At 39.6% G+C, this 14,167-nt stretch overlaps 1 protein-coding gene across 8 annotated transcripts in view; it reads left to right on the plus strand.

The window, feature by feature from the left end:
* Positions 1–14,167, plus strand: part of klc1a (kinesin light chain 1a) — a 43,580-nt gene that overhangs the window by 22,366 nt on the left and 7,047 nt on the right. For 3 of the 8 annotated variants that reach the window (XM_032527129.1, XM_032527133.1, XM_032527131.1), the window contains exons 7-13: positions 985–1,086; positions 3,960–4,133; positions 4,804–4,903; positions 5,227–5,279; positions 5,840–5,907; positions 6,461–6,569; positions 7,939–8,100. In XM_032527129.1, coding sequence (XP_032383020.1) covers positions 985–1,086; positions 3,960–4,133; positions 4,804–4,903; positions 5,227–5,279; positions 5,840–5,907; positions 6,461–6,569; positions 7,939–8,100 — 768 coding nt within the window. Of the gene's footprint in view, positions 1–984; positions 1,087–3,959; positions 4,134–4,803; positions 4,904–5,226; positions 5,280–5,839; positions 5,908–6,460; positions 6,570–7,938; positions 8,101–12,591; positions 13,853–14,167 lie in introns of those variants that run through there. The other 5 variants (XM_032527132.1, XM_032527134.1, XR_004333671.1 and 2 more) reach the window with 4 other exon arrangements.

Consider the following 14,167-nt stretch of genomic DNA (forward strand, 5'->3'; position numbering starts at 1 on the left):
GTTCAGCCAGGCTTTTGTGAAAATCATAACGCAGCAGTTCCGTCTGTATTTGTAGCTCTTCTATTTTGCAATAGCACATTGCACATCATCACAAGCCTGTAAACATAGAGGCTTCAATAAAGAGAAGGGAGAGCAGTGCAGTGCAGGGCTAAGGAGCGCTTTAAAACCTATTTTATACTATCTTTAAAACCCACAGATGAAAGTAGAAGCGTTTTTGATGCAGTTGGCTCGCAAAATGAAAAAAGAAAAGAATCAAAAGTCGATTTAGAAAAAAAAGAAAAAAAAAAAAAGTTATTCAAAATGGAAATCGTGACCAGGGTGAATTGAGGTTGCGATTTTATAATGATTAATCGTGCAGGCCTATCTTGGTCACACAACACAAGCTCTTTCGCTTCTCTAGTATTCTTCAATTTGAGACTGTGTGAAATAATCTTTATCTTTTAGAGTGGTTTCTTTTAGTTTGTGAAGGAAATATTGTTATTGTAATATACTGAAGAAAAAAATCAAATGTAAGGAATAACAATCTGGAAAAAGTGAGAAAAATAGTTTTGTAAGTGCGATAGCTCTCTCCTTTGCGCTGCCCTCCCTCCTGTCCTCTTCTCTTCCCTCCATCACTGCTCCACTCCTGAATGGGCTCCCCCTCCTCAATTCAACTCTGCATTCCCTCCCTCTGTCATTTCCTTCTACTCTGCCCACATGGCCACCAGAGCCTTTCTGAATCAGAGATCAGAGGGGACCTCTGTAGTCTCCCTCCTCCTGAGTGCACAAGATTCATCATACAGCTGATTGGGATCAAATTACAGCCCACCGTAATCACTTCCTGTTTCCGCACTCCTTCCTCCTCATTAATTACTCTTTCACCAGATCAAAGGCACTTTGCTGCTGTGGCGGAGTCTTGTGGTTGCACTTGGGTGAATATGATTGAGTCTCTTTACCAGGTTTGGAACATGGTTTTGAAATAATGAATGTGTGTGTTTCGGTCAGGTTGCTGCCACCCTCAATAACCTGGCCGTCCTGTATGGGAAGAGAGGAAAGTACAAAGAAGCAGAGCCACTGTGCAAGAGAGCGCTGGAGATCAGAGAAAAGGTAGGTCAAAGGTCATCAAACACGAAACACATTTAGTAGTAATTAAACGGATGGTAGGAAAGCATCAGCTTGGCAGCTGTATCTACTTGTACCAACACTGTTTTTCCTCATCACCAGACTTTCACTTTCATACTAAGATTTACTTTCACTATCAGACAAACTGTGTGTCCTATTCAGATAAAAAGCAGTCAAACACTAAGCACCACATAGTTCACTCAGGATGTCTCCCATGAGCCAGCACAATACAGGCTTTTAGATTGAAAGAAAGAGCTTTTAGCTTGCAGATGACCTCTATCACATGAGATATCTTGTCAGACCGTTGCCTACTGACTGTTGCTAAGGTACAATCAGATCTCTCAGATCAGTCATTAAGGTACATTTGAAATAATTGGCATTAAATAAATAAATTACAAAATATACAACAAATCCAAAATGTGTTCTCGGTTTTTGGTTTCTTAATTTGTCATTTCAAGTCTTGACTAGATACATAAGGCAAGTTCTTGGTATTGAAATGTCACGTTAGGTGATTAGCATTGATCTCCCGTGATTTATTCTAGCTCATTCTCCCTTTAGCTTTGTATTATTCAAAGATGTGTGTCATGGGACAGCCTGTACGTCTCAGGGGAGAATGACATTATTTGGTCCGACCTCTAGTTTGGTGCTTACAGAGGTGCTGCTCAGCAAACCTCAAAGTGCAGAAAAGCCTTTTTATTCACCATTCTGTAGCTGTCCTCTGCTCTTGCCTTTAAACCAACCCTCAAGCGCTCTCCTTCTCGCTCCTCTGTGAAAGAGACGCCAGCTTTGGTGAAGCTGAGAGATTGCATTTTTCATGCTTCAGATGATAATGCTCTCGCTTAAGCTCAAAGATTTGCCACTGAGTTTTTCCTGCTCAGGCGAGGTGGCTGCTGCAGAGTTGCTAAATCAGAAGGATTCCTTTTTCCTTCCTTTTTGGCTTTTTATTTAAGCCCAGGAAAGCTCAGCTTCTAAGTGAGTTTTGTTGGCATCAGGGACAATGGGGCAGTGAAGCTATGACGTTTTTGACTATTGAGTTTATTTGAGAACTATAGTAGTGCCACTAAACATTACATTAAAGGATAAATTAGTTGGTTAATTTTGACTCAATCCACAGCTGAACGCACTATTTCCTCCCGTTTGTTTTGATAAAATCTGCCTGGACCAGCTGTTTAAGGTAATTATTAAGCCTTTAAAAAAAATGTATGTAAAGATTTGTCTTCTGTAAGAAGAGATGGAACACACCGAGAGACTGTGTGTTGGCCTTTCATTAGATTTGACTCATCACAGACTTGAATGGGAGTTTAAATATCAAACATTAGTTATCTTTTTCAACAGTGCATCAACGTTTTCCCCAAACTTTAAGCACACAGAATCACACAGTGCCCTGTAAGAAGAGGCTCTGCAGCTTAATTTTAAATGAAGGCAGTGTTTCTAAGAGTTTCCTAGAAACGCCATCAATTCCTTAGCAACCCAGACTTTTGGCAATCCTTTTCCAGCTAACAATATTTACAGGAAAGCTGTCAGATGTGTAATGCTGTGGAGGAGGAGGCGTGGGAGGCCAGTGAAGGAGTGAATACTGTAGGTAGCTTTGCTCAATGTTGTGGATCAAAGACACCAAGAGGCTTTTTTATTTATTATTCAACAGGGAGGGAGGTGATACTGCAAGGGGTTTGATCTCAGAGCTCCTACAGATTTATAATTCAATAATCTGAAGCCAAAAATCCCCAAAAGGGCAAACAACAAGCTACTTTGTTTACCTTCAACTTGTCTATGATACTTTTTACCTTCACACCAAGTGTGACTGTTAATGTCCCCCTTTCCCCAGTGTTTTAATGTTGGGTTTCTCAATGATCAGTAATGTCCTTTTCTCTTTTGTATTTTTTCATCCTTCATCCTCTTTGGAAAGGGAACTGCCAGAAGGAAAAAGAGTTTTCTAAGTCTTTTACCCCTCAGTTCAGCAATTTTTGTTCCCCCTGTCCGTCTCTGATCTCCCTCTCTTTGCTGGTCAGTCAGACTTTGATAAAACCCTCTCTGCCGCCTAGTCTCTCATGATCCTTCTGCATCTCTTTCACGCTCTCTACACTCGACTCTAATGGAGTTAAGCCTCCTCAGCGCACAGGAATAGCTTACACCGCTCTCATGTCTGCAGTAATGCAAACACATCCACTTTAAAAGATTTCTTTTCATGGCGGTTCTGTCGTTTTCTGTGATGAATGCTGTTGTTGCTGCACTGATTTGTGTGTCCACTGGACACCGCTTTTATAGTCGTGGTCAATAGTAATCTTTTAGGAGACACCTCCGTAGGTTAGATCAGACTGTTACAGATGTAAATCCGTATATGGCATTCCAAATCTATGGCTCTAAAACAGTGTTTAGTGTATACTGCTATTGAGAGAAATGTTGTTAGTGACATATAAACTCTAGAAAGCAGTGCAAGTGTCAACGCAACCTGGCAAGAGATGTAACAAATATTCTCGACATATTGGCAGACAGCTTTGTCCTCCTGGAAATCCAAAATTACAAATCCAGACAGGAGTATTTAAACTGGGTTACACATTTGAACCTAAAGGTTGATGCTAAGGGAGATTTAGAGAATAAAGTAAAATCATTACTAACCAGTTATTAGTGAATGCCAGAGTTTTTCAAACAGTTATGCATTGGATTTATTTTAGAATAGATAGAAATTGCAAAATGACTACACCACCTGATTACAGGCCGGTGGTAATTCCTCAGCCTTAATAAGAGCTGTCGACCAAATGGCCCAACGTGAGACACAGGGTGTCCATCTAAAACTTGTTTTGTTTGATGTAATGCCTGTTGTTTTAAACCCCACCCCTTGCCCCTTGCTTCTGTCCCAGGTGCTGGGGAAGGACCACCCAGATGTGGCCAAGCAGCTGAACAACCTGGCCCTGCTGTGCCAGAACCAGGGCAAGTACGACGAGGTGGAATACTACTACATGAGAGCGCTGGACATCTACCAAACCAAACTGGGCCCTGATGACGCCAACGTAGCCAAGACCAAGAACAACCTGGTGAGAGGGGTGGAGGCAGGGTGGGAGCAGAATTTCAATGATGGGGGGGAAGCTCCTTTTTGTCAGTTGAGGCTGTTTTTATGCATTTATAACAATAAGTCAGTTTTAACGGAATCAGGAATTGATTGCTACAGTTCATGCTTGACTTTAAACTGTTTACCCTATGCTAAACTCATGTTCTGTATGTTAGCCAGTAACACTTTATGTTTTTATAAGTAGCGATATTGCCACAGAGGCTAGATTTTAGTATGAGTGAGAACTCACCAATGAAAATAAACTCTACAGAATGAAACACAGTAACCTTGTGTGTCTTCATGAAATATGCAAGCTATCATGCTAGCCCGCTAGGTTCTTTCAATAAAGAGTTCAAGATCAGCCACTAAGGGGACAATAAGTTCTCAGTTTTTTTTTTTAAAGACAGATTTGTGCGGTTAACTCCTGTGTCTGCAAACCATGTCCCTTTTTGTTTACTGGAGCAGTTTCTACCCCAGCAGAGCAGGATTTAATACAAGTTTAGGGTGCAGCGCAGTGAAATGTACAAATTTTATATTTATATTCAGACAAACATGGATCCGCTGAGAGTGTAATATGTTGGATAACCTCTAACATAGTTCAAGTCTTATCATTCACAGTGTCATGCTGCCTCGTTTGGTTCTCTTGTGTTCCTCAGGCGTCCTGTTACCTGAAGCAGGGCAAGTTCAAGCAAGCTGAAACTCTGTATAAAGAGATCCTCACCCGCGCTCACGAGAGGGAGTTCGGCTCTGTTGATGGTACGATATGTGACTGGATAATAAACACAAGTACACAAATGCAATCCAGTATTCTCTCATCCACAGTTATTTAAATAACACACGCAAACAAATATTTACTTCTTTGGCAACCCCCGCTGTGCTCCTCTTCTAATGTAAAGGTTAATATTTTCAGGGTGCTCTTTCAAGTAAACAAAAATGACCTTTCCACTGAAAAAAAAAAAAACAGTTCTTCAGAACCAGAGAAAATTCCTAAAACTGGTTCTTTCTCCTGCTTTTGAACTGAGTGAATGTCAGTACTGATTTACTCCCTCTCATGTGTCTGACTGTGTGTTTCTCTGCAGATGAGAACAAACCAATATGGATGCATGCTGAGGAGAGAGAGGAACAGAGCAAGGTGAGCGAAATCTGTTGATAGAACGCAGATTGACAAAGAATTAAAAAATACTATGTATAAATCATTTCTACTCATAAATTGTTGTTTTGAGGTTTGTCCCTAAGATCTTTTAATTACTTAAATAGTTGCCTCTTACAGTAGAAAAATCTGACACATATTCAGTAGTTAACCACGTTTAAATTTGAGGTCTATCAACGTCAGGTATTAAGTAGTATGTATTACTGACTGCAGCATCAAACTATTCCGGCAGTGTTATGATCGTGTCAAGATCGTATTAGGATAGAAAAGGAAGGATTGACTTTACAAAGAGTTGGATTAGCAGATTAAGTCTCTGTAATAACCATCCAGTGCTGATGGTGTGACTAACTAGAGGAGTTTATTTTTGTCAGATTTTAAAGGTTTCAGGGAAGAAATCCTGACACGTCTGTAATCCCACCACTAAAATACCCCTTCATGTATCTTTGGTGGTATTAAAAAGAGCCTCTAGTTTTCAAATGGGTTAATTTCCATCCTTTTTAAAGCATGACTGTAAACTAATGAACATGAGTTTTGTCTCATAGGGAAAGCAGAAGGACGGCTCACCATTTGGAGAATATGGAGGCTGGTACAAAGCCTGCAAAGTCGACAGGTCAGTTTGGTTGAGTATGGGTGATGCTCAAAAATCTATTCAAATGTTTCTTTATTGCAAGAGTTAAGTCACGTAAATCTCTATTAGTCCGCAAAGGGGCAATTGGTTGTACAGCAGTGACAACAGTAAAAGCACAAGAAGAATTAAATACAGCATATTACGAGGTTCCTGAATGATCCTGGGACCTTTTAACACAAATTAACGTCTACTTTTGGCCCTTCATCACGGGTGGTAAATGACTACCAGTTGTTACCAATAAGTGATCTTAATTTTTTAGATGCCTGATGAAGGAAAACCATAGAGAAGAATTAAGAGAAAAGTATGAAAGAATAAACCAGATTTTGGTTCCTTTCTTGTTAATCATCTTTTGACCTGTCAGATTGATCCATTGAACCCTTAATAGGGTCGCAAACCCATAAGGTCAGAACCACTGTTTCCCACTGTAGGTTACATACAGGACTTTCTTTTTGTTTGAACTTACATGTATAACAGTACTTCGCCTTCACCAGACAGATTTTCTGTGATGAGATATTCCTCCTCGTTGTTTTTGCAGCCCCACTGTGACCACCACCCTGAAGAACCTTGGCGCCCTCTACAGGCGCCAGGGCAAGTTTGAGGCGGCCGAGACTCTCGAGGAGGCTGCCATGCGTTCCAGAAAGCAGGTGTGGTCTCCGAAAAAATTTGTCTAATAATACAGGGTTCCTCGCTGCGGCTGAGACGTCACCGTAAAACTACAGAGATATTGGCAGATGAAATGGGTCAGCTCAGCATAAATGGCAGACTGAGAGGCAGAAAATGCTTAATTTAGTGTAAAATTAGGGGTGAGATAACGGGAAGCCTGGGGTGCAGCTTTAAACTGCCTCTGAGGGTGTGTTAATTATGATACCTAATGGGGGTTCCTGGGCAGATGAGAAGTGGTGAAGCCCCTCAGCTTTCATTTTAAATTAGGATCTCCTTCCAGGATTTAATGGCAAGTATCATTTGCTGGGGAAGTAACATGATACTCATATGAAACTGGATTTCTGTGGTGGTGCTACAGTTACAGCTAAAGGAGGAGTCATCTTTTAGTTAAAGTGCCCATATTATGAAAAAACACTTTTTCTGGGATTTTGGGGGTGTTATTTTGTGTCTCTGGTGCTTCTACACGCATACAAACCTGGGAAAAACCCATCCATGCTGTTTTGAGTGAAATACGGTTTCTGAATGTCCTTTGTCTTCAGTCTCCGGGTGAGCTGGTCAGAATCTGCACGGCTTTCTACCTCACTAGCCGAGACAAGGTGGCGAACTGTAGCATGCTAGCGCTACCATGCTAGCTCGTTCTTAATGCCAAAAACACTGCTACAACACCAACTATTTGACTATAATCTCCAGAAGAACTACTTCATGTGTCTGTTCTGCTAGTATTCCACAAGTGACCCTCGTCTAGAAGAAGTCTCCCAGCTAATTTGCCTGACCAAAGTTGGAGAAAGAGTTATCTAGCTGTGATCTAACCTAGCTACTGAGCATGTGTAACTCCCAACAAAGATAGTATAGAAGTGAGATGTCTAAACACTACAGGATCTGCAGCAATGTGCAGTACAACAAAAACATGGTGTTTAAAAAAATAAAAAATAAATTAATGAAACCATGTAAACCTATTGTGGTACATCCTCAAAATACAATTATGAACCTGGAAATAAGCATAATATGGATGCTTTGAACCAATAAAATAAACAATTCCTCCATATCATAGATTATTTTTGCTTTAATCATCTCTAAAAAGAAAGGGGCGTTTCATACAAGTGGTGGCGGCTGAATTAGTTCCTTCTGCTGGTGTCTAATGTAAGGTGTGTGTGAGTGTGTGCCAGGGCCTGGGTTCAGTGCAGCAGGCGGTCCATAGATTGAGTACAGTCCAGTATTTGTCCATGTGTGTGACACTGTGCTAAAGCTGCAGGTGGCAGAGGTGCTCAGCTTTTGCTTTAACTGGATTATTTGAACCGGCATTTTTTGCTGCCTGTTGTGTAATGTGTGCGTCTTTATGTTTATTATCAGGGTCTGGACACTGTGCATAAGCAGCGTGTGGCAGAGGTCCTGAGCGAGCCAGAGGCCCGTGAGAAGCAGCGAAGCCGCGAGAGCTTGACCTCTGACACGGTGAAGTACGAAAGCGGGCCGGACGGTGGCGAGGAAGTGAGTATGAGCGTGGAGTGGAACGGGGTAAGTACAGTACACAGCCCTCAACACAATACTGAGAGTCTTCAGACATGTTTATACAACAAACAGCCAGTTTCTTTCTGGACAGAAGCCACATTCAGAGAAAGTCTTGTTGAAATTAATATGTTAAGTGTATATACTGATAGTATAGAGAGATTGATAACAGCACAGTACCCTTCATGCAGATTATTATTTAGACTCTGGAGCATCAACTGCTTTACTTGATTATATTTTTCTTGGTTATGTTATAAAATGGCTATTTTCAAAGAGGAAGACATGCAGCAAGATGATCTTTTTAAGGTTCAGGAGAACCGTAGACAAATAAAAATGCAATTTGAAACATCAGGAAACGATCAGAATAATCGTGTTTAATGGCTAGAAGGAGATGGTTATGTTTTTTTTATTAAAAAAAAAAGAAGAAGAAAGAAGTAACACCTGCCCACTGAATCCAAACCACAAATGTTGCCAATCAGTTTTTCATTTGCCATTTTAATAAATTGTGTTTTATAGTCAGTGGGCAGGTGTTTGTTTTTTCATTTATGCTGATTTCAGCTACAGCTATATAAATACAGCACATTTAGATTGAGAATCTCCAAAGCAGTATTCTTTCTCCTTAGTATTCATTGTCTACTTTGTGTTTGACAAAAGGCATATTAAGATGAAATCCTCCCTGTTTTATCTGCTAGGTACTAAGATGTATAGATGAGTAGTAGTTTTCACTTTACGATAAAGATGTAAATGTTTTTTAGGGTTCCGGTGGTTTCTGTCAAAAAAGATACTATGAGGTTGTTACTTTGCTCTGTTAATCCTGGTTATTAGAAACCTAAACCCTGTGAATGATAGTCAAAAGAACATTTTATACTGTGTTACACTGATCATGCTGATTGACTGTCAGAATCCTTCTCCTGCTGTAGCTATTGCTTGTACGTCACTGTTATCATGTGATTAATAAGTGAAAAACTGCTCTTGCCTGGATCTTAGATTTCAGACGTAGTGTTTTAGATTTACATAGAGCTTTGATCATAATAAACCACTAAACTTTCTAAATGTAGAGCTTTCCCAACTAACTCTGACTCTTAGAAATCTGCTTCCACAGCAGTAAAGCCCCTCTGGTTACACATGTTGACAATACCCACCTAACTCCCTCTGCTGCAGAGCCACATTTCTAACTGAGCGGGTACATTTCACAGTCCCTGCAGTATTTTCTCAGCCTCTAGTCACTGCAGTGGTGAGGACATGTAGATTTAAAGTCTCTGTATCACCATCTTATTTCTGCTGCTTCCTGCTCACATAGCAACAGTAGATAGCACCCTGAACAACCAATCAGCATCTCCTCCTGTTCCTCTGGCTGTGGCTCTGGGAGGTTTGGTGTAAGCCACATCAGTGTCTATACACAATGGTTCCTGTCCGCCAGTTATTAGCTGACAATCTCCCATCACCAGCTGATCTCTGGACCTATTTATATCAAGAGAGCTGCCTGTCCTATCTGGAAAGAGCTTTAGCTGGAAGTATGTTTCATAAAAGACTTTTTGTTTTGCCCTCTTTTATCCAACCCTAAATACATTTATGGCTGAAATGTCACCATAAACAACAACAATATTGATATTAAAAAACATTCCTGAATTCATGTTGAATTTAATTTAAGATGAGATCAAACTTTATTGATCCCAAAGGGGACATGAAGCACAAGAGAACCAGAGAGGTAGATTAGAACAGGAAACGGATATGTAAATAAAAAGATATGTAAAAATATATATATATATATATATATATATATATATATATATATATATATATATATATATATATATATATATATACTGTGTATATTGACCAAAGTTGGAACGCTATATTACATAGTATGTTACCCGAACCAGTGTACATATATGTATACATTTGCAATTATATATAGATTAGTATGTATGCATAATGAAAAGAATTTAGAATAAGGTGACTATAATCTAGATCGAATATGAATACTGTGTAGAAAATACCGTAACCACTGTTTTGCACTATATCAGACTATAATTAGTTGATATGGCTTACATTAGAAGGGTAAAAACATGGTATTGGAAGTATTTATACCCTCTACTGCTTCCGTGCAACTGTCAAACTACATGTTTGCCTTCAATAAATCAAATAAATAATACATCACTTCCACTTCAGCTCTCTCACAGGCAGGTGTGAACACAGTTTTCTTCTCACTTTATTATAAATGCGTCCTCGGAGAAGCACCGTGACTCATCAGTGTGTTCATCTGACTCAACATGGGCTCTGTACTGTACTCTTTGTGTGATGTTTTGCATCTGTGTGTTTACCTCCTCTTTATCTGTGTGATGAGCTGCTACCTGAGAACGTAAAGTCAATTTCTTTCTGATCTTTATTTCTTTCCTTTGCCTGCTTTGTCAGCATGATAGCAGCCAGAGAGGAAGGAACGATTGTTTAATGGATGTCTAGGAAGTAAAACGAACGCTTAAAACACCATAAATGCTGATTATCATTAAGTTGGCTTGTGTTAAATATAACACTGTAATCACTAATAATTGTATCATTATGATCACAAAAGTGCTGTTTTCTTTACACTTATATTAACACTTGGCTGGTTGTTTTATCCAGTCAAATGCAGAAAAATAATAAGAATAAATAAGAATAAGAATAATAAGAATAAACTTCAGTTTAGCACTGAAACAGTTAGTCGAATAATCAAATTGTAGCTCAACAGTTTAAAAATATGTGAATATTTGCTGGTTTTCTTAATTTGTCTGTGATAAAATTTTGAATATATCTGGAGTTTTCTGACATCTAGTCCAAACAGTTAGTCTGTTAATTAAACATTGATAATGTGTATAATCATTATTTGCAGCCCTACTTTGTTCCTATGTATCTAAATAAAATGCAAGGAACCAACGAAAAAGAAATGTACTGCAAGTCCTCAGAAGTCTGGCTGCTCTCATGTGTCTCCTACCTGCTTCCCTCTGTGTTTGTGTGGTGGTTAACAAAGTTTAACTTTTGTTCTACTTGATAAAGTGTGCTAAAAATGTTACCACACCACACACACACACACAACACACACACACACACACACACACACACACACACACACACACACACACACACACACCCCCACATACACACACAGTATCTCTCCACCATGTTTAACTGTGCAAAGGCTCCACCTGGTGGCAAACTCTGTGAGTTACCCCACGGTGAACTGTAGTTCTTATGCATAAATGGTTAAAGTCATAGAAATAGGCAAAGAAAGAATTGTAATCACCTTCTGATGCCTTGCTATGTTGGTATTAATATTTGTCTGTATTTGAATAAGTAGTCAGGTACTTTTAGCAGTTGCAGAGAAAATAGGGATGAAATGGACTGATCTTAAAAAAGTGGCACGTATTATATAAACCTCAATAGCCTGAGCCAGAATTCATAGGCATATTGGCTTATTTTTGGTGGTACTTTCCCACCTTGTCAAAAGCTGTCCATCTGTAATCTAACGTGTAGAGGTTCATTCAGTCAGCTGAGACCTTTTTATTTACTGTCACACCTGAAGCAGGAAGCAGGAGGTGTGAATTATGTCTGGACAGATCTGATGATAACTTGTCTTCCGTGCCTCAAAACCAGTCTGTTCCTCTTGGGTTTGTTTTGTTTTTTGGGGGTTTTTGGAGCTCTTAACGAGTCAGCGGGCAAGACCCCGGGCCACTTTGACTGGACTGTGGAAAATGGCCGATGGCCTAAGAGAAGCTGAAATACTAAAGTCTGGGTGTTTTTGTTTGACTAGACACTTCAGTTGGTTGGAACTCTACATAATTCTTGTGTTTTGGGCTACAAACTTAAGTTGTGAGCAATATTTCACAAATTTTATTGTTATACACTTGATTACCAGTTTATTAGGTACACATAGTTAAAACTATTGCAGTAATACAACAGTCCTGCAATAAATCCTCCTTCGTGAAAGTTATAATGTTCAGTTTTAGTTGAAAGGTGTTGATTCAAAGGTGTGCTTCTTTTTGGAGAATTTAGTTTGTGTTGCTGTTAAACTGTATTGGGATATAATGTATGTAACATTGTGGACAAAATATTAAAAACCCATGCAACACAAACTGCATCCTCCTAAATGACCATTAAATTAAATCAACACCAAAAAAGCAAGCAATTCTTAAGCCTAGAATGTGTGCTTCTCTCACAATCAGTGTTTACATTGTTCATAATGCTCATCCTTATTGTCTATTAGTCGGTCATTTTTAAGGAGCTGTATCACTTATCGTGTAACTGGGCTGCCTTTAAAGAAAGAAAGAAATTGATGCAATGCTTTTGCCAAAGCCTCTTTAACTAATGCACAAGCTGGTGGAGAAGTACTGTGTCTGATCTAGGAACTCGATAACCTTGTCTGTCTCTTCTTAACCTGTTCTTTTTCATTTCTTTGTCACTCCTAAATTGCTCGTGTCAAACTATCTCATCTCTCTTTCTGTTTCTGCTCCGTCTGACTGGCAGGCATAACTCCAGATGCCTTGTAATGGTTCTAAAAACTTGTCTTCTGCATGACGGACACCTCACTTCGCCTCAGCCCCTTCAGCTTCGCAGTTTTCTTCAACTATGAACCCTCTCTCTCTCTCTCTTTCTCTCTGTGCTGGGTTTTGGGAGGAAACTGTGGTGACAGCTTGTGTATCTAAATCAAACCCCCTGCTTCCTACTCGTCTCTGAAGCTCTGTGCTCCACTGTGTGTATCTGCGGTGGGTGGGAGAGGACAGGGCTGATGTTTCTTTATGACAACATTAAACTCTTATCAAGTTGTTACTGGTGCCATTTAACATTAGCCTCTGCTTCTCTACTTCCTCTCTGGTGTCTTCTAACTGTACTTAAAACTTGTCCTCTCAGCTGTCCTTTAAAGCATAACTCTCTCTGTTTTGACCTGGACTCTGAACTTTCCAAATCCCGCCCATAAACAACAATTCTGACCCAGAACAACACCTGTTGCTTCATTTCAAAGTGATTTACTTCCTTGGAGCTTAAAAGAAACGGTAGATAAAGCTGATTGGCTGCTATAAAAATACACTTAGCACACAACCTTTGTCATACACATTCCAGGTACAAAATGGGCAGAGTTGAACACTTTATCCACCCACCTTGCTATCTTTTTTTTCTATAGAGGGTAGAAGCTTCTCTTATCCATTCAGTTTGATTTAGCATTTACACCTAAACATCATTAGTGGTACCTCAAAGCGCATAGTGATTCTCAACATGCTGTAAATAGCAGCGTAACTCGTCAGCATGATCGAGAAGCATCCTGGCTTGTGGCTTTATTAGAGTTTAGTCATTAGTTTTGCACTCTGTGTCATCTGGTGGCAAAATTAGATATATATTAACTTATGTTGAGATGTTGTGATGTCACAGAGAGGACACGTCAAACGTAATAGGATGAATGCACAATGGGTTTTAACTTTGACATAATAGTTTATCTGATAAAGTTCTGACATAAAGTGGACGTTTTCAAGTAAATGTCAAAGATAAAAGAAGTGAACATGGTGCATCCAGCCTGTTACCTTCTGTATATCTCTGTACATAGATGTCAGGATGGGTGGAGGTTTTGGGGCTAAACAAGCAATGTTGCATTTGTTGGAAATTTGAGATTTGAAATAGTCTCCCCATCTCTGTTGTCGGCTCCTTGCTAACGATCTCTCTGTGTGTCCATCCTGTCCTGTTTGTGCATCTTTCTTAACTTCTAATAAAACCTAAACTCTTTGCTCACCTGAAACCTGTGCCTGTCGCCTTTTTGTGTGTTCCCTCTCTTTTCTGTGTGTGTGCCTTCTTAACTGTGTGAGCTCTAAACATTAATAATACCTCCCAGCGGCAGTTCTCTAGGTACTGAAACTCGAGTCAAAGCAGTTATTGAAAATCTTTTAAAGGAGACCTATTATGGTTATCTGTATTTTCTGTCATATCTATAAAGTAACCATGTCAGATGTTCATATTAATTGTGGCCAAAGCTTCAAAAAATGAGTTAACTCTAATATAGGGTGACCAGACGTCCCCGGTTTCCGGGGACAGTCCCCGATTTTGGTGACCTGTC

The sequence above is a fragment of the Etheostoma spectabile genome, chromosome 9 (assembly GCF_008692095.1).
Source record: "Etheostoma spectabile isolate EspeVRDwgs_2016 chromosome 9, UIUC_Espe_1.0, whole genome shotgun sequence".
NCBI lineage: Eukaryota > Metazoa > Chordata > Actinopteri > Perciformes > Percidae > Etheostoma > Etheostoma spectabile.